Below are 20,576 nucleotides of genomic sequence, written 5' to 3' on the forward strand. Positions count from 1 at the left end.
ATTAATTCACTTAGCTTTTTTATTCTGTAGCTAATATGCTTGTTAGAAATGTTGGGCAATGACAAACTAAAGAAAAATAATCCATAATCCATCTACCCAAAGGTAATTCACTTTTAATATTTTTATTTCTTCCTAACTTGTGCTGAGTATTCAAGTAAAACCTAAATAAATGTGTTCTCACCAAAAAAAGATTGTGGATGGCATAACTAGATTGACTGTATTACAGATCCTCTTTATCTCCTTTTCACAGAAATAGCTACTACTAATAATTTATTATACTCTATTAGTCCTTTATCTGTGATTTTAATATAAGCATATGTACATGGAAATCCTTAAAAAGATTCTGCACTGTACAGTTACGGCAACTTGCCTTTTCAGTTATAGTATTTCTTAGCACTTCCCATCCCATATCAGTACATGAAAGTAAATATTCTTTTTAAAAATCTACATGGAATACCATGGATGTATCTTCACTTAATTTCAATATCATTTCCACTTTTTCATTATAAACTATGCACAATTAAACATCCTTGTAAATATGTCTTAGAACATGTGGATATGTATTTTAGAATAGATCTCTGGTAATGAAATTTTTGAGTCAAGATTATGTATATTTTATGTATTGTTGGATACTGCCAAATTGCTCTCGAAAGTTGTACATATTGTAACAGGAATGTGTTCTTTTTCTCATATTTTCCTTTTTTAATTTCTCATTTTGATCTATTTTTGCCAGCAATGAGATTATCATTCTTTAATTTTGCCATTCTGATTGCAAAAAATCACATGCTTTCATTAGCATTTCCCTGATTTCTAGTCAGTTGAGCATCTTTTTATATGTTTATTAGCCATGTTTGTATCTTTTATGAATTAACATTTCATGTCCTTTACCTATTTTCTATTAGGTGTTTTTGTCTTCTTTCTGATTTATAGGAACTGTTTCTATATTCTGGAGGTTAATTTATTATCCTATAGGTTGTAGGTGTTTTCTTTCAGTCTGTAATTTTTTTTAAGCTTTATCCTACAAAAACTTTCATTTTTGTAGTGGTCATATTGAACAGTCATTTTTCATTACAGCTGCTGGATTTTTTTTTTTAAATCTTTATGAATGCCTTTCCCATACAGATATAAAAATGGGGAACAGATTTTTCAGAAAAAAATATTTCTTTCTTTTGGTAGGTGTTGATCCTATTATCTGGGAACAAGCCAAGGTGGATAACCCTGATTCTGAGAAGTAAGTGTACCTTCATCTTATTTTCATATAAGAACTAATATTTGCTAAAGAATGTTGACCCCTGGCTGGTTCAGTCCGTAGAGCATGGAACTCTTGATCTCAGGGTCACAAGTTCAAGCCCCACGTTGGGCATGGGAGCCTACTTTAAAAAAAAAAAGTTGACTGATAAGGCCATGCTAGTATGGCAAAAACCTTGAAATCTGAGTATCACTTCCCTAATTATACTTGCCTTTAAAAATACGGTTTTTGACTGAACTTTATTTCCTCGTTTGTAAAATAAGAAGTTTGAATAAAATCTGTGATTTAACATTGTTGATTTCATAGTCATTGATCTGCCTTTGAACCCTAGAAATTTATTGTGAAATTACATGAACGTTATTAAGAAAACCCTAATTTCTTGTACTTTGTAATAATAGTAAAAGGCTTAAGGTCTGATAATTGACCACTTGGATTTCTTCAGGTTAATTCCTGTACCCATGGTGGGTTTTAAAGAACTTCTTCGAAGACTGAAGGTTCAAGATCAGATGACTAAGCAGCATCAGACCAGATTAGATGTAAGCATTTAGCTTCATTCTCTGCCTCTGGGAATAGTAAAAGAAATTACAGACACTTCTTTTTACCATGTGGCATTACTGTTGTGTCTTAGAGGGAAACAATATAGTGTATGCCGCAAATAAACAACTACAGTTTTGTGCAACTACTTAATACAGAGCCTCCAAAATCATGTAAATCTGATTTGGTATATTTTAACAAAGAATTTAGAATTGTTGGCTTAGCATTGCTATTAGGCTTTTATTTCCATTTCCAGCCAGGGAATGCATATTATTATTATTTTGGGGGGGGTTCCTTTCTTAAATTCAGTTAATTAACATATAGTGTATTATTAGTTTCAGAGGTAGAGTTCAGTGATTTACCAGTTGCATATAACACCCAGTGCTCATTCCATCAAGTGCCCTCCTTAATGCTCGTCACTGAGTTACCCCATCCCCGCCCCCACTGCCCCTCCAGCAACACTCGGTTTGTTTCCTATAACAAGACGACTACATAAGAAGTCTGTTACGGTTTGTCTCCCTTTCTGTTTTCATCTTATTTTTCCTGGGTTGGTTTCTTTTACTGACCAGAATCATGCTGTATGTATTGTCCTTCGATGTGCTTGTTGGAGATGTTCTCAGACTAGCACAGTCCTTTTATCCATTATATATTCCACAGAATTAGTGTCACTATTTATATTGTTTCATTCTGCTTTTATAATTATGCCCACTTTTGTGCACAAACGAGCACAAGGGCTGGAATTTGAGGGGAAGAGTGTCAGTTTGAGTCCTTGTCGATCTGAGCTGAAGGTGTGTTGACTTGGTATTGAGCAGGTGGCAGGCCGTGCATGCTCACTCAGGCAGGAGGCAGCTGGCCTGTAAATTTGGGAACCCCAGGCCGATGGTATCATGTATCATGGGGATGTGGCTGGTTTTGCTTTTAACTTGTTTTTCTGGGAAACTCTCTCTCTCCTCCTATTCTGAATGAAAGCCTTGCTGGATAGAATATTCTTAGCTGTAGATTTTTTCCTTTTAGCTCTTGGAATTTATCATGACGCTCTCTTCTGGCCTACAGAGTTTCTGCTGAAAAACCCATTGATGGCTGTATGGGATTTCCCTTGTATGTAACTGCTTTCCTTTCTCTGGCAGCTTTTAAAATTCTCTATCACTGCTTTTGGCCATCTTATTTACTTTGTGTCTGGGTGCAGACCTCTTTGGGTTGGTGGTGTTGGGGGCTCTCTGTGCCTCCTGGATCTGGATTTCTCTTTCCTTCCCCAGATTCAGGAAGTTTTCAGCTATTATTTCTTCAGACAAATCTGCCCCCTTTTCTCACTCTTCTCCCTCTGGGATCCCTACCATGTGACTGTATGCTTGATACTGTCACTGAGTTCCCTGGGGCTTTTCTTGTTTTGGGTATTTTTCCCCCCTTCATCTGCTGAGCTTGATTACTTTCCATTACTCTGTCCTCCAGGTGGCTGATCCGTTCTTCTCCTTCCTCGTTTGCTATTTATTCCAGGTGGTCTATTTCCATTTAGTGAGTCCAATATCTCTAATAGGTTCTTTTTTACATCTCCTGTCCCTTGGTGGAGGGTCTCATGGAGGTCCTCCATTCCTTTCTCAATTCTAGCGAGTATCTTTATGAGCATTACTTTAAATTCGCTATCAGACATATTACTTATCTCCATTTTGTTTAGGTCTCTTGCTCTGATTTTGTTCCACTCTTTCATTGGGGACATATTCCTCTGTCTCCTCATTTTTTCTATTATTGTGTCTGTTTCTATGTGGTAGGAAAGTCAGCTACGTCTCCCGCACTTGAAAGTAGTAGCTTTATGAAGAGGTCCTGCAGTGCAATGTCTCCTTTTCACCAGAAAATAATGCTTTTTTCAGGGGTGTCCTGCCATTGTGATGGAGCTGTGTTTGCTTTCAGTCCAGTCTGCAATGGCTCTCTGCCTGTTGTGGGCAGAGTCTGGTCTCTGTGTTGTTAGTGGGCCCATCTGGGGCTGCCTTGGTCTTGAGTTGAGTCAGACTGGGTGTTTGCCAGAGATGCAGTAGCACTAAACTGCAGGGCACTTTCCATGTGTTGTCCCCTGAAAAGCTTTTGTTGGTGAGTGGGGCCTGCCGTCAGACTAGGGGCCTGCCCCCAGCCCACTGCTGGGGTCACAGACTGGTGTGTGGTTATGTTCCCTTCTCCCTGGAGCAGGACTCTCTTTTGAGTGATGCTGACCCTTCTCTGGGCTCCGCGCACACGGCCAGGCTTTTGGCGCTGCTTTGATAGGATCTTGCCAAGAGCAGTCGGAGGGAGTGGATCTGCTTTGCTGTGGCCTTTTGTCTACGTCAGGCTATGGAGTCTGTTCTGCCAGTTTTCGGGTTGCTTTCTGGGTTATTTATGCCGATGTGGGTGTTTTGTAGGCAGCCATGTGTCAAGAGGTGAGCCTAGGGTCCTCCTACCCTGCCATCTTCCCAGCAGCCTCTCGCATGTATTTTCTTAATTCAACACTTTATTTATGAGGCCTTACGAAAATGAAGGCTACAGTTGTGATTCTTTTTGTTGGCACAGTATAATTATAGATTAATGAAGCACACTTTAATTACTGAATGCTTAAATCTCCCTAATATCTTATTAAGTATACTTTGTAATCAAATACTTAAGGTTCTTAAAGGTTCCTCCAAATTCTCATATGTGGAATTCCTGATAACATATTCATTCAGACTGAATAGTGAAAAGCTCACTGCTTTATGAAGCAACCTATTTCATTTTCAGCTAACTCTAATTGACATAAATTACTATCTGCCTTGGTATAATTTATGCCCATTTTCTCTGGCATTGATTTGTAGGTGATCACTGTGCTTCCTATGATAGCACTACAGATACTTGAACATCGTAATCTTTTCTTCGTTTTTTTTCTCTTCGCTGTAAACTTCAGCATGGTTTTTCAGGTAACGTGATTTGCAGAGCCTTCATTATCTTGGGCTGGACTCGTGCGATTTATCAGCATCATTTTTAAAATGAGTTGCCACAGTACTATAAATTGGGTATGACCAAAGTTGTTCTTCAAACTAAGACCAAAGGAGCTATCACCTCCATTTTTGTCAGCCTTAGTAGAGGTTTGTCAGTTTTGTTGATCTTGTCAAAGAACCAAGTTTTTGGTCTCGATTTTTCTCTAGTACTTTGTTTATAATTTCATTTCTGTTTTTAACCATTTTCTTTATTCTGCTTGCTTTGGGTTTATTTTTCTCTTATTTCGGTTCCTAAATTTAGGTAGCAGCTTAGGTTATTAAGACTTTTTTTTTCCTAATATAGCATTTAATGCTAATAATTTCCTTCTAAGCACTGCTTTAACTAAATCCCACAAATTTTGATAATGTCAAATTTTCATCTTATATTCAGAATATTTTCTAATTTCACTTGAGAGTTCTATCTGTTGGATTTTTTTGACTAATAGATAATTTAGAAGTATGTTTCATTTCCACTTGTTTGGAGATTTTCCTTTTACTCTCTTGTTGATTTCTAGTCTAATTCTGTTATGGTCAGAGAATTTTGTATGATTTCAATTCTTTTAGGTTCTAACCCACATGCCTTTGAAAAGAATGTGGATGATGCTGTTCTTGGGTGGAGTTTTCTATTAGTGTCAGTGAGATCTGGTTGGTAGATTGTTCTTTATTCTTGTTGATTTTTCTGTTTACTAGTTCTATTTTGAGAGGAGAATTGGGAGTCTCCAGCTACAGCTGTGGATTTGTCTTTTTCTCCTTTCAGTTCTGTCAGTTTTTGCTTCTTGTATTTTGAAGATCTGTTGTTTCCTCTTTTCTGCCGCCTTTTGGGTTTTTTGGACACTTTTTAGCATTCTGTTTTTAATTTACTGTCATTTCAACCATTTATTTTTGATTGCCGTAGGGCATTTCTCAGTGGGCGTGGGGGTGGTGTTTTGTCCCCAGGGCACATTTGGCAATGTCTAGGGACTTGATTGGTTGGTAGAACGGGGGAGTGCTATCTATTGAGTAGAGGCAAGGATGCTGATAAACATCCTTGTGTGTACAGAACGGTGCCTCTGCAACAATTATCTGGCCCAAATTAATACAGCAGTCCCCCCTTATCCACGGCTTCACTTTCCGTGGTTTCAGTTACTGGCGGTCAACCACTCTCTGGAAAATGATCCTCTGATGAATCATCAGAAGGACAGTACTAGCCTAACGCTGTATCACAATGTCTGTGTCATTCATTCTGCTTCATCTTATCGGGTAGGCATTTTATCATCTTTCATCGTCTTAAGAACAGTGGTGAGTACAGTAAGATACTTTAAGAGACCACATTCATGTAATTTTTATTACAGTATACTTGGTCTATTTTATTGTTAATTTCTTAATGCACCTAACTTAAAAATGAGGCTTTATCATATGTGTCTGTATGTATAGGAAAACACATAGTAAACACAGGGCTTGGTACTATCCATAGGTTCAGGTACCCATTGGGGGCTGTAAAACATCCCTCATGGATGAGGAAGGACTGTTACGGTACTGGAGTTGAGGAGACCTCCTCTGGATATTACAGTGTATCTCCTACATCAGTGCTCACACAGGCTTTTCTTGGAGCTGTCAGCATGATGCTTGCTCCTCAGTTTTGGGCTTTGTTGAAACCAGAGTGGGGTATGTCAGAGGTGGGGGACAGTGGTAACTCACCACTAGTTCAGTGGTATTTCAAATTCAGGTCTTCTTCCCCAATCCTCTTGCCACTATTTATTTTTCAGAGTCCTCAAATAGTTGCCTGTGCATTCTTTTCAAGTTTTATGGCTATATTCAAAAGGAGAGAGAGAGTGGCATATACTTAAGTCCATCGTGTCCAAAATCAGAATTGTTCCTATCTTTGGCTAGTTTTTCTGTTGCACTTGACTTTTCTTTACTGAATTTCAGAAGTTCACCATTACTCTGGATTTTAATCTCTAATCTGATTATATTGTTCAGTATCTCCGACTTTCTCATCTCTCTGCCAGCTCTGCAGAGTGTCCTTAGGTGAACAGAAAACTTTAGTAATAGCCACTAGTATCTTGCCCTGTTTTCTTCTTGAGAATTTTCTCAAGAAATCATTCTTTACCCCAAGGTCTAAGGGTCTCCTACATTTTTTCCCCCCTAATATTTTAGAGTTTAACCTCCCATATTTGGGTCTTCTATCCTCATGGAGTTCAAGTTTGCACAATAAGTGGTAAGAACCCACCTTTATTTTTCTCTGGTGGGTCAGATTTTCTGGTGTCACCCATAAATAACATCCAATGTTATTTTCCCCCAATGATTTATCAAAGCATTTGTACAGTCTGGTCTCCATATGTAAATATAAATATATATCTTTAATCAGTTTCACTTTTTTTTTTTTTTTTTTTTCTCTGTGGCTTTTTTTCTCTTATTTCAGTGTGTGGTAGAGTGAATCTCTGATTTTTTCTTTGTTTCAGAGTTGCATCTTTATGGATCTTTACTGTTCTATAACTGTCTTAGAATCAGTTTGTCAAAATACTGGAATTTTAGTTGGAATTGCATTAAACATATTTGTAGAGAATTGAATCTTAATAGTCCATCATGAACATGTTAGGTTTCTTTACTCATCAAGGTCTTTATTCATTGAGGTACTGTCCTTTGAAACAGTTTTAAATACTTTATTTAAAAACCTTGTACATTCTTTCTTGGGTTAATTCCTAGATTGTTTTAGTGTTTGTGAATAAATACTGAATGGTAATATCTCTTTTTTTTTTCCCCCTTAGTTATTGCTGGTTTCTAGACCACTATATGCTTTTGTGTCTGGAAGCGTGCCAGCTTTTCAAAACAGGGTGGGAGAAGTGCCTAGATTACATAGTGTAAAATATGGCTACCTACTTTTGTTTCTTCAGCATGACCTGTCTGTCACTGGAAAGTTTCCTTAAAAGGTGACATGTCCAGGTGGACATACTAAAATATGTCTTCCATAATCTTCTTACCCTCTTTCTTATAACCTCTTAATATAAGCCAATGCCACAGAATGATTAATTATGATAGGAACAACTATGGGATTAATTCAGGTTGGGTAGCTTTAATGAAATCAGATTTAAATCTCATCTGTAAGGTTAGGACTGCATAAGGCAGAACAGTATGATTTCAGGCCAGGCAAAGAGCAAATCCAAGATGCAGAGGCATAAAAATGTATTTGGTTGTATAATTAATATCCTTCCTTTTCCCCTCCACTCTGATCACTCCCTCTCAAGTATTCTGCAACAGTTAATACTGGACTATACTATACTTTCCAGAGGTAGATTTAATCATCTATTAAGGCCACTCTTGGATGTCACTTTATAGCTATTTTTCCACTCATGGGCTGGTTGTTAATATTACTCATATACTTCAGAAATAAGGAATTTTATTTTTCTGTACACTTTGTCTCATCACTAAATTTCCTAGAGCTCTTAAGAAACCTTTGAATGTTACTTTATTTTTAGATGCTTAAAGGGGAAGAAATATAAAGCAGATTTAAAGAATTTATGTTTTGAGAGATGAATCTATCTCATTTTAGACTCAGACTTTGCATATAGATAAATCTGATAAATATTTGTGATGTCTACACTTAACCTTCAAAACTTTCTTTTAAAAAACAGATCATATCTGAAGATATTAGTGAATTACAGAAGAATCAAACTACAACTATGGCCAAAATTGCACAATACAAGAGGAAACTCATGGACCTTTCCCATAGAACTTTACAGGTAGTAATTTGGAAAATTTTTTTGAACATTTTTAAAAGACTGTATGTGTGACAGTGCTTAATAGAGATTTTTTTGGACTAGAGAAAAACACACTGAAAGGAAGTAATCTGAAACTTAAAGTACCAAACTTTCTCAGTAAAACTTAGAAGATGGACGAGAGGTCTCACAGGAGTGGGTGAAGAAAGTAAATATATTCTAAAATTCACATCTTGACTGAGAGGGTAGAAGCAGTAAAGAAATAAATCATCTTGGTGCAAAGAAAGCCTGTATCATGTATCAGAAGTAGTAGGAAAAAAAATACTTGATTTTCAGTGCTAGAAAAGGGAGTATAATAATTAATGAAAACAGCAGGATGAAAAACAATAGAACTTCAAAAGTAACAAAAGAGAATAAAAGCATGAATAGCAACAAAAATTGAAATTATAAATACTGTTATGAAGACAGAAACATTACCTATCAGAACCAATGGAATACAGCAAGAGCTGGAGGCCGAGTAAAATTTATAGCCTTTAAGCCGCCTTTTTTTTTTTTTTAAAGATTTTTATTTATTTATTCGACAGAGGTAGAGACAGCCAGTGAAAGAGGGAACACAAGCAGGGGGAGTGGGAGAGGAAGAAGCAGGCTCATAGCAGAAGAGCCTGATGTGGGTCGATCCCATAACACCAGGATCACGCCCTGAGCCGAAGGCAGACGCTTAACCGCTGTGCCACCCAGGCGCCCCATAAGCCTTCTTTTTTAAAATACAAATGTAAAAAATAAGGAACCTAGTACTCACGAAGTTAGAAAGACTATCAAGAGAAGCCAGTAAGAGAGAAATAAAGATAGGAAATGAGTGACACAAGAAAATTAATTATAGTACAGAAAATAAATTGGAAAGCTGTTTCTTTGAAAAGATCTTTTAAAATAGCTAAATATCTTGTATGAAGAAGGAAAAGAAAAATTAGTAGTGAGAAAGGAAACATTACTATAGAGAACACAAAACAGAATGAGAAAATACTGCATGCAATTCAGGACAACAAATTTGGGAGCTAGAGAAAATAGTATAATTTTGCTGATTTCAATTTTGCTAAAAAATTATCTGCAGAGACACAAAAATCTTAAATAGACAAATACTATAGAAACAATTCAGAAACTTATCAACCATAAAAAAATACCAAGGCCAGATAGTTTACTTGCTGAACTTTGTCTAATCACTAAAGAGCTAATTCCAAAGTTGTTATTGTAGACAAAAGGAAAAATACATAGACCATCTCCCCATTTTTAAAAATCACTTTGAGATAAAATTCACTAGCCATACAATACACCCATTTAAAGTATACAATTCAGTGGTTTTTAGTATAATTAGTCTGTGCAATATTGCCACAATCAATTTTTGAACATTTTCATTGCCCTAAAAAGAAACTCCATCCCTATTAGTGGTCACTCCCCAGTTCATCCCAAACCCCCCAAGCCCTAGACAACCACTTTCTGTCTCTATGGATTTGCCTATTCTGGACACTTCATATAAATGGAATCATGAGATGTGGTCTTTTGTGACTGGCTTCTTTCACGTAGCATAGTGTTTTCAAGGTACATCTGTGTTGTAGCATGTAATAATACCTTTTTATTGCCGAATAATATTCCATTATATGAATATACCACATTTTTAATCTGTTCATCAAAAATGATAAACATTTTGGTTGTTTGCCCTGTTTGGTTATTATGAATATTGCTATTAACATTTGTGTAGAGATGGTTGTGTAGGTGTGTGCTTTCATTTTTCTTGGGTACATAAACCTAGGATTGGAATTGCTTGATCACATGGTGACTCTGTTTAACTTTTTGAAGAACTGCTAAAAACTGTTTTCCAGAGCAGCTGCACTATTTTACATCTCTGTTTTTGGTACCCCAAAATAAAAATCTATTAACAGATACTTCTAATGACTAGAGATACAAATTATGCTAAGTGAAAGCAGCCAGATTTAAAGGCTACGTATGACATGGGTCTATTTTTATGATGTTATGCAAAAAGCAAAACTTAGAGACAAATAACAGATCCATAGTCGCTAGGGGCGGGGGTAGTAAGGGGAGAGGAGTGACTACAAGGAGTAAATGGAAACGTTCTGTATCTTGATTGTGGTGATGGTAACATGACTTTATCACAATTCATAGTAACTGTACACCTAAAATGGATGAATTTTGTTACTATGGATTATACCTCAATAAATCTGACCAAAACCAGAACTGCAGTAGTTTTAAATGCAATAGAAGCAGAAAGATTCAAACTATTTATCAAATCCTATAGGAATATACTGTGACTAAGTGAGGTTTATTTCAGGAATGCAGGGTTGGTTTTTTATAAGGAAATCTATCAGTATATAATTTATCATGATCAACACATTAAAGAAAATATGATAAAGACTATTACCACAATTCAAAGAAGCAAAGCACTAAAATCACATTTCAGAAAGTAACACCCAATATTATTATTCAGTGTTATCTTGGAGGTTTTCATAAATATAACGAATAGGTAATAAGTAACAAACACTGGAAAAGATTTTCTTTTTGCTAATGACATGATTGTGTATCTAGAAAACTCAAGGAAAAAAAACATAGAATATGGAAGATGGCTAGATACAAGATAAATGTACAAAAACCAGCATTTCTTTATACTATTAGTGGAAACAGGAAAATCTTCCATTTACTATGTTGAAAAAAATTGTTAAATACGTAGGAATAAATTTATGAGGGAAGTAAAAAATGGGAAATAAAGTCTTTACAAATAGACATATAAACCATATTCTTAGATGAGATTTATTCATTTTATAAAAAATACAACTTTTAAAGACTTGATTAAAACTTTCAGTTCATGAAGGAGGATAAGCGCTTTGAGAATAGCTTTTGCGGGAACAAAATAGTGAAGGAACTCATCAGATTTTAGAATCTATTGTAAAGGTTCTGTAACAAATCAATGTAGGACTGGCATAGAATTGGACAATAAATAGGTGCTAGTATATCTTAACATTTATTATGACAAGTGGTGGTATCTCAGTTCAGTTGGTTTATTTAATAAGTAATGCCAGAGTAACTGGCTGTTTGGGGGGGAAATGGACTGCTGTATTTTACCATAGACAAAAATAGGTGGATTAAAGAGATTTAACTCTAAGAAATGTATGAAGCTACATGCACAGCCCTAGGGATTAGAGAGATTTTTGGCCAGAAAGCCAGGAACTATAAAACAAAGTTGGCTACATAATTAGAAAATTTTGTGTAGCAAAAGATACCAGCAGCCATTTGTCAATAGTCATGTGACATATCAGAAAAAGAAAACTGCATTTGCAAACAGCAGTGATTATTCATATTATACAAAGAGATCCTTTAATTTTGACGAAAAAAAACAACTGAAATATGGGTAAAGAATGTGTAATGGCAATTCACAGAAGAACAAATGGAAAGTAGTTCTTCACTATTAAAATATGCTCCTTTAACTTTTAGGGAAGTGCAGATTAAAAAAATACGGGCTCCATTTATACTCATCAGTTTGGGGAAAATTTAAACAACTTATTGCTGATTGGAATGTGGGGGAAAGAGTATTCTCTTGTGGCTTATGATTATAAGTTAATTGTGAAACAATTTAGCAGCTTCTGTTAGACTGAAAACATGCTTTCAAGCCCAGCAGTTTCATTCTTGGGGGGGGAATTCACTATATCAGTGAATCTATATATATAAATGTTTATTACAGTATTGTTTTTATAATATCAAAACTACGAACAAAATGTGTACCCCTCAATAAGAGGAATAACTGAATAAATTATTGGTTACTAATGCATGAAAAATTATGCAGGCATTAAAAACAAATTAGAGGCATATATCAATATTACTAACGTAGACTGCCAAATAAAAATGGGCAAACCTAATTCAAATCTTGAACTGTTAAAATTCCTACTATATTGTTAGTGTATTATTCAGCTGGTTTCTTTCAACAACTGACTGTAATAAAATTACTTGCATAACTAAAAAAAAGAGTCATGATTCTATTGGTATTGGTGGGTTTTCTTTATATAGGTCCTAATCAAACAGGAAATTCAGAGGAAGAGCGGGTACGCCATCCAAGCCGATGAAGAGCAGTTGCGAGTTCAGCTAGATACGATTCAGTGTGAGCTGAATGCACCTACCCAGTTTAAGGTAGGCATTTTTAAGACCATAAAGCTAGAATTTGCTAGTCTTCAAAAAGAAGAGTTTTGAATACTGGTTTTTATTAAATACTTTGCTCTCTTTAATCAAAACTTCCTTTCTAAAGTAGACTCTTAATGTTGTTTTTGGCTTATTAATGTTTCATATACTGGACAGAGGGAGAATTAGACTTTATTAGAGTAATACCCATCCTTTAAAAAAAAAGAAGATTCTCTCTGGGCGCTTGGGTGGCTCAGTCAGTAAAGTGTCCAACTTTAAATTTTCAGCTCAGGTCGTGAGATTGAGCCCTGTGGCAGGCTCCATGCTCAGTGGGAAGTCTACTTGAGATTCTCTCCCTTTCCTTCTGTCCCTATCCCCCCACATGTGCACGCACTCTCTCTCTCTCAAATAAAGAAATCTTAAAAAAACAAAACAAAAAACCCTGTTGTTAGCAGTTGTAATTTGGTTTGGTCTTATTTTTAGGGCCGACTAAATGAACTGATGTCCCAAATCAGGATGCAGAATCATTTTGGAGCAGTCAGATCTGAGGAAAGGTACTACATAGATGCAGATCTCTTACGAGAAATCAAGCAGGTAAGTACAGTAGCACCTTTCTCATTAGAAATGCATAACCTCAGTCCTTACTCTGTACCTACTTAATCTACATTTTATTTAAGGTCAGTACATTAAAGTCTAAGAAGAACTGCTCTATGTCCTATATTCCCAACCTGTATGCCACATGTAAATTGGGAATATGTCCAGTTATGGATCCCCTCAGGGGACCTGGGTAGAGGTTGGGGTGGCCAAAACCACTCCAACCACTTTTAGGCTCATCTGGTTTGAAAAATTTGGAAAGTACTGCTCTAGCTTATTTTCTTTAGTATAAATAATGTTTGATTTAATGAAAAATAACCTAAAGATCTCCAAAAATAATCTAAAGATCTCCAAATGGTAAATTTTATAGAACGTATTAGGTGGGACCATTGGCACAGCCCTGAGGATTTTAGATGATAAAATTGGATTTGTATGACAGTTCTAACCATGTGCTTTAGAATGGATATTGTCATTTTATACAGCTAAAGACCCGTTTGGCCGCTAGATTCTTGGGAACTTAGGTATACGTACACTTGATCATATTCCGTTGTAAATATCTACAATAAAATTAGCTGAGAAAGATTTCAGCATATCGAGATAAAGAACTATATTAAAGAGTTTATGCAGTAAAATCTGGAATCATGTAAACACCTCCCTAAAACAATGAAAAGCAGCGTATTGTTTTGGGATTGAATCACATCTCATCACCTAGTTTATGCCCTTGAGCAGGTTTGTTATCTGCATCTCAATTTTTGTATCTGTAGCACGAAAGGGTGCTTAAAAGAATGTTAACTTATTTTAATACCCCTGAGGCTCTTTTTAAAAACTCCCGTAACACCTGGATACTTAAAAATGTCAGCAGTTGTAGTTATCACCATTATCATTATTACATATTTGATACTTCAAAACATGAAAATTCAGCTTACAGAATCATTATTTTGCCAGTCCTCTGTATTCAGGTACCTTCTTGCATTCTATTTTAATATAAAATCTTCTGTAAAATTTCTGTTGAAGATATTGTTCATTTGGTTATGTTATTGTAGTTCATAGGAATGTGTTAGCAAAAGATGTAGCAGGACTGTTTAAACACGCATGTGCACTATGTTTAGAGCAGCTATGAGGTGCTGTATTGCTAGTGAAAATAGTCCTTATTCCTGTGGGTACCTTGCAGTTTAATAGATTAATAATCTATTTAATTCCTTCTAGCATTTGAAACAACAACAGGAAGGCCTTAGCCACTTGATTAGCATCATAAAAGATGACCTAGAAGATATAAAGTTGGTAGAACATGGATTGAATGAAACCATCCACATCAGAGGTGGTGTCTTTAGTTGACAGTTCACAAACCTATGTAATGTAAGGGTTTGTGAGATGTATCTTCTTGCTACATCGGACCTTCCTGAAGAAAGAAACTGACCACGTGGAGGGAAAAAAAGGAAAACAAACCTCTCCTGGCTTTTGAGGAGGTTACTGACAAATTATTTTTCATCAAATCTGAAATGACATCCACTTCACAGCTCTTCAGAGATAGCCTTTGGAAGATTTATACCTGAAAGCTGTTCTTTACTTTAAAAGAGAAGTACATAATTACCAAAAATATGTACCATTGTACATTTTGACAACAGCATTGTTCTTAAAACTAATCAGTGTTTAATGATTCTCCATTGAGCCTGTACTCTGCTTTCCATATAGCAAGTAAATACGAAATACCTACTTTGCACATAACAAAATAAACTGTGTAACTACTTGGCTGTTGGAGCTCTGTACTTCAGAATGTAAATGTACATCAGTTTTTATATATTTGTGAATTCATCTGTGGGAGGAGTAAAAAGGAAATCGAAGAGTATTTAATGATTAATGTGGTTTTCTTTTCATTCTATAAAGATTTGAAAATATATTTTTATATTATTTTACTTATTTGGAATTTACAGGACACAATTGATTAGGATATAACAAAATTACATTTTATCATTTTTGCAACTTTTTTTTGTTTTTTAGGCCTTTTTATTTCTAAAAAAGATGAAAGTGTAAATAAATTCTTGATTGTAATTACTTTTATATAATTCTGTCTGATGCTTTATTTGGCTGTGGGAGAGTAACCATGTCCTCACAAGTATTAAAACAAAGCATAATCACAATTCAAGAATTTCAGTCTTTCCTTAAGTCTGATCTTTCCCTCCTAAGGAAAATGTATCAATGTTGACGTATTTTGACTAGGTTATGGCAGATAAAACTTATTTCAAGTATCCGCTATGGAAGAATTCCCTAATATATCATTAGTATTTGAAAACACTAGAAAATCTAAAGTAGACATCATGTGAAAGTGACTTTTTATAACAATCAGGTAATTTCTGATTACAGACTTCACACCTGGCCTGCATGTTGGCCCCTCTTATAATGCTTTAACTTTGCATTTCTGTATGATGCTTTGGGTTGTTATGAGCGGTGTTTTGACAAACAGGCCCATGAATCTCGCCACTGTGTTTATGGGGATGGTGAGGAGTGTGACATATATCCAGAGGTCATCCTGTCAGATCCCACTGAAGGAATTTCTGTCCAGTTGCAAACAAGGTTAACAGCTGTGTAGGAGGCTGGGAACTTTAAAAATGATTCTAAGTCAGCTCATAAAGTCTGCAGCCATTTTTGCCAAGCTGATGGCATGCAAACTTGTTACATTGCACCCTCTTCCACCATACTTTCCTACTCAATTTGTTGCAATTCCAACAGTGCTGGAAGAGGAATTTCTCTTTCCTTGTGTTTTCTACTTGGCCCAGAAAACAGGCAATCTCATTCTTCTCTTCCAAGTTTCTGTCCTTCTATACACCCTCATATTAGGAAGAGTTGTTGATTGAACCGATGAGAAGTTTTCCTCACTGAGCCATACATGCCAGTGCCCAGACTGCTAATCACGCATACCATGTTCATTTCTCTAGCCTTTCATTTTTCAGGCTCTGATATGCTTAGGCTGCTAATTTCACAAGATAAATACTCCTAGGCAGAGCCCAAGATCTGCCTTGAAAAGACTGACCCAGTCTGCCTCCTAAGTTTCAGTCCCACTGACTGCATGTGTTAAGCCAGGCCTATCACCTTTGTTCATGTGGCCTTTTAGATCACTGGACTTGGTCAAAGTACAGGTGTGGCTGGAGCAAGTATGTGATAGTCAAGTTCTTGTGTGGGTGGGTAGGAAGGGGAAGGACCCACTTTGGCTTGAAGACTAAGTTGTGTTCTCCAGCCCAATTTATAGAAGTTCTGTGTTTAATCTTCAACTGGCTAACAGTTCTTGTGGATAGTCCACTCAAAATTCTGAACGTGAAGAGAGGTAAACAGAACTGAAGCACACTGACTGCAGGGAAGATGGCGGCATAGGAGGGTCCTGGGCTCCCCTCCCCCCACAGACACACTGAGGATGCAACTAATATAATGCCACTAACTCTGAAAGTGACCTCAACACTAACAGCACAGCTCTTCCACAGCTAGAAATATAAACACACACACACACACACACACTCAGAAAGGCAGGGGAGGCAAAAATGCAGTTGAGAATCAAATAGCTAGCATGGTGGTGACCCACAAGCAGGAGGAATATACAGGTGTGGAGGTCTTCCCTGAGGAGGGCATCAGATCCCAAATAGGGCACTCCCAACCCTGGAGATGTGCACTGGGAAGATGAGCCACAATAACATTGGCTTTGAAAATCAGCAGGACTTCTCACCAGAAGACATGGACAGCAACCAGAAACGGAGACTCCACTCTTAAAGGGCCAAAGCCCTACATAGCTGGGTTCAAACACCAGCACTGGGCAGCAGTTGCCAGTGTGTGGCTTATACATGAGGACTGATGCACTACTATTAGGGTATATGCTGGAGGGGTATGATCTGTAGACACTCTCCATGAAGGGCATGCTAGTGCACGTAATTGTTCTTGCCCTCCCTCCTTGAGCTTCGCTGGCCAGTTGCTGGCAGGAGCCGGCTGACACTCCACCTACCTTGCTGTCACTGCTCACCCAGCCCTGCCGTTCCCCTGTGGATCTGTCTCAGAGTAGCTCCCACCACGCTAAACCCAGTAGACAGCCTCCTCCTAGCCCCAGGCCCTTTCAAAACAAATCCTGCCCCAGGAAAGTGGGGAGAGGGACCAAGCCCTGCCCTCCAGCACTGATGCCTGGCCTCTCAGCCAACTGCACCAGGCACTGACCCCACCCCATCAGCACACACAGAGCAGCTACAGACATGCCCGTCAGCCAGCCATGCACAGAACAAGCCCTGCCCACCAGTGTACCTGCAGCCGCGGCAGCCAGGTCTCGCACTCACCTGTGCTGGGGGCCTGCTCTGCCCACCAGTGCAGCCTCAGCAGTCATGGCCCATTCACAACAGGAGGGCGCATGCAGCCCACACGTGACACGCCTGGAGTAGCGGGTTCTGGTGACCAAAGGGACTATGCTCCTGGGCCCCAGAGGATGACTTCTATTTAAGGCCACTATTTTTAAGACTAGGAGATGTAGCTGACCTACCTAATACATAGAAACACAGAGTCAGACAAAAAGAGGAGACAGCAAAAGACAAACCTCAGAAAAAGAACGAAATGAGACAGACAAGCAATCTACTTGATAAGAGAGTTCAAAGTAATGGTCATAAAGATGCTCAGACTTGAGACGAGTGGATACACGCAGCACTCTAACAAAGAAGTAGAAAATGTAACAACCAGTGAGAGCCGAAGAATACGGTAACTGAAATGAAACCAACACTAGAGGGAACCAACAGCACGTTAGATGACGCAGAAGAATAGATCACAAACCTAGAAGACAAGGTAGTGGAAACCACTGAGTTGAAGAGCAAAGAGAAAAATAATTTTAAAAAGGAGGCTAGATTAAGGGAAGTCTGCAACAACATCAAGTGTACTAACATTTGTATTATAGGGACCCCAAGAGAGAAAGAGGCAGGAAACTTATTTGAAGAAATAAAAGCAGATAACTTCCCTAATCTGGGGAAGGAAACGGGCATCCAGGTCCAGAGAGCCCCAAACAAATGAACCCAAGAAGGTCTACACAAAGACACATAATAATTAAATTAAAATGTCAGAAATTAAAGATAAAAGCTTAAAAGCAGCAAGAGAAAAGCAACTAGTTACATACAAGAGAAACTCCATAAGGCTATGAGCTGACTGTTCACTAGAAACTTCAGGCCAGATGAGAATGGCACAATATAATAAAAGTGCTGAAAGGAAAAAACCTAAAACCAAGAGTATTCTACGCAGCAAAATTATCATTCAGAATTGAAGGAGAGATACACAGTTTCCCAGCAAAATTTTAAAAATTTTAAAAAGTTCATCACTACTAAACCAGCCTTACAAGAAATGTTAAAGGGACTTCTTTAAGGAGAAAAGGCCATAGCTAGAAGAAAACAAAGAAAAATTTCATTGGTGAAAGCAAAACATATAGTATGAGATCACTTATAAAGCTGGTATGTAGGTTAAGACACAAAAGTAGTAAAATCAATATATCTACAATAACTAAAGGACACACAAAAAGATGTAAAATATGACATACATAAAACATGGAGAGGACACGTAAAAATGTAGTGGTTTTAGAATGTGTTTGAATTTAAATGACCACCAACTTATTATAGACTAACATATAATCTAGGTATTATATAAATATATATACACATAGGGTGTTATATATGAACATCATGGTAACCACAAACCAAAAACTTGTGATACACAAAAAATGAGGAATCCAAGCATAACAGTAAAGAATGTCATCAAATCACTAGAAAGCAAGATAAGAAAAAAGGATGGGTGGCTCAGTCACTTGAGCATCCAACTCTTGATTCCAGCTCAGGTCATGATCTCAGGGTTGTGAGATCCAGACCCGCATCAGGTTCCACATCTAATGGAGTTTGGAAAACAAAACAAAACAACAACAAAAAACCCCCAGAAAACTACATTAAACGACCAGAAAACAATTAATAAAATGGCAATAAGTACATGCCTATCAACAATTACTTTAAATGTAAAGAGACTAAATGTTCCAATCAAAAGACAAAAGGTGACTGAATGGATAAAAAAACAAGACCCATCTATATGATGCCTACCAGATACTTCAGACCTAAAGACAAGACAGACTGAAAGTGAAAGGAAAAAGATATTCCATGCAAAAGGAGGCCCCTCCCCCCAAAAAGCCATGGTAGCAATACATTTATCAGATGAAGCAGATTTTTAAATGAAGACTGTGGTTGGCTGGGAAGATGGGGGAGTAGAAGGACCCTAAGCTCCACCTAGTCCCATGAATACAACTAGATAACACCCATATCAGTGTAAATAACCTAGAAAACCACCTGAAGACTGGCAGAACAAACTTCACAACTAAAGGCTAGGAAAAGGCCACATCAAAGAAGGTAGGAAGAGTGAAGATGTGGCCAGGGAGCAAATCAGACCATGGCCATCCACAGTGGGGAGGGAGCTGGAGTGCAGAGAAGGGCAGAAAATAGACTTTCACACCAGGGAGTCAGTCCACGAATGGGGAAGACAAATCTCCATAATATATTTGCCTTTGAAAATGAGAGGCGCTATTTTGAGTTTTTAAAACCACCAGGACTTAAAGCCTAGAATTTAAAAAATTAGTGGGTTCAGCTCAGCCTGGACAGCATTTGAAGTGGAGTCTCCACCATAAAGAGAAAGCACAACGAACAACCCATGCAAATACAGCTTAGAACTAGCAGTTTGAAAAATACTGGGGGCAGATGGGAGGGATAATGATTTCCTCGTCTCAGAATGCAGCCCAGAGACAGACATCACAGGGAGACCCCTCCAGGAACAAAGGATCTGGTAGGCACCATTTCTCTCCTCAAAGCCCCAGAATAAACAATGGCCACCCACAAAAAGCAGCGTGGTGCTGGAATTCCTTACCAAACTTGTTGGCACCAAGCCCCGCCCCCCCTTGCTTCAGCAGATCCGCCCTTCCCAGGCAGACTTGCCTGAGTTCTGGCTCCATGGGCCCCTCCCCAAGAAGACTTATGCAAACCCTGCCAACACCACCTCTCCTGACCCACCTGTTTTACAGGACCTCAGTTCCTATGGTAGGGGGGCAGGTCTCAATTTTCAGGCAGACCACTGAACACCTTGCTGCCCACAATAGGCAAAGAGAGACTCTGCAGACAGCTGGACTGAAGGAAAAAAAGAGACAAGAACTCAACAGCAGAGCATACATGACACACATAGGAGACACTCCCTGAAGCACTAAGCACTGGGGATCAGGGGACACTGCACTGCAGGGCGCTATAGGACCTCTCCTTCACAAGGCTATTATTGTTAAGAGCAAAAGAAGTAGCTAACTTACCTAACCTATAGAAACAGATA

The 20,576-nt window shown here is 37.7% G+C and overlaps 1 protein-coding gene across 1 annotated transcript in view; it reads left to right on the forward strand.

The window, feature by feature from the left end:
* The window catches only part of NUP54 (nucleoporin 54), a 29,723-nt gene extending 14,442 nt beyond the window's left edge, over positions 1-15,281 (forward strand). Inside the window, exons 7-12 of the mRNA XM_002924733.4 lie at positions 1,177-1,231; positions 1,692-1,785; positions 8,370-8,477; positions 12,522-12,641; positions 13,113-13,223; positions 14,430-15,281. Coding sequence (XP_002924779.1) covers positions 1,177-1,231; positions 1,692-1,785; positions 8,370-8,477; positions 12,522-12,641; positions 13,113-13,223; positions 14,430-14,558 — 617 coding nt within the window. The 3' untranslated portion in view covers positions 14,559-15,281. The remainder of the gene's footprint in view (positions 1-1,176; positions 1,232-1,691; positions 1,786-8,369; positions 8,478-12,521; positions 12,642-13,112; positions 13,224-14,429) is intronic.
* The last annotated feature ends 5,295 nt before the right edge of the window (positions 15,282-20,576 follow it).

This window comes from Ailuropoda melanoleuca, chromosome 11 (genome assembly GCF_002007445.2).
Source record: "Ailuropoda melanoleuca isolate Jingjing chromosome 11, ASM200744v2, whole genome shotgun sequence".
In the NCBI taxonomy this organism is placed as follows: domain Eukaryota; kingdom Metazoa; phylum Chordata; class Mammalia; order Carnivora; family Ursidae; genus Ailuropoda; species Ailuropoda melanoleuca.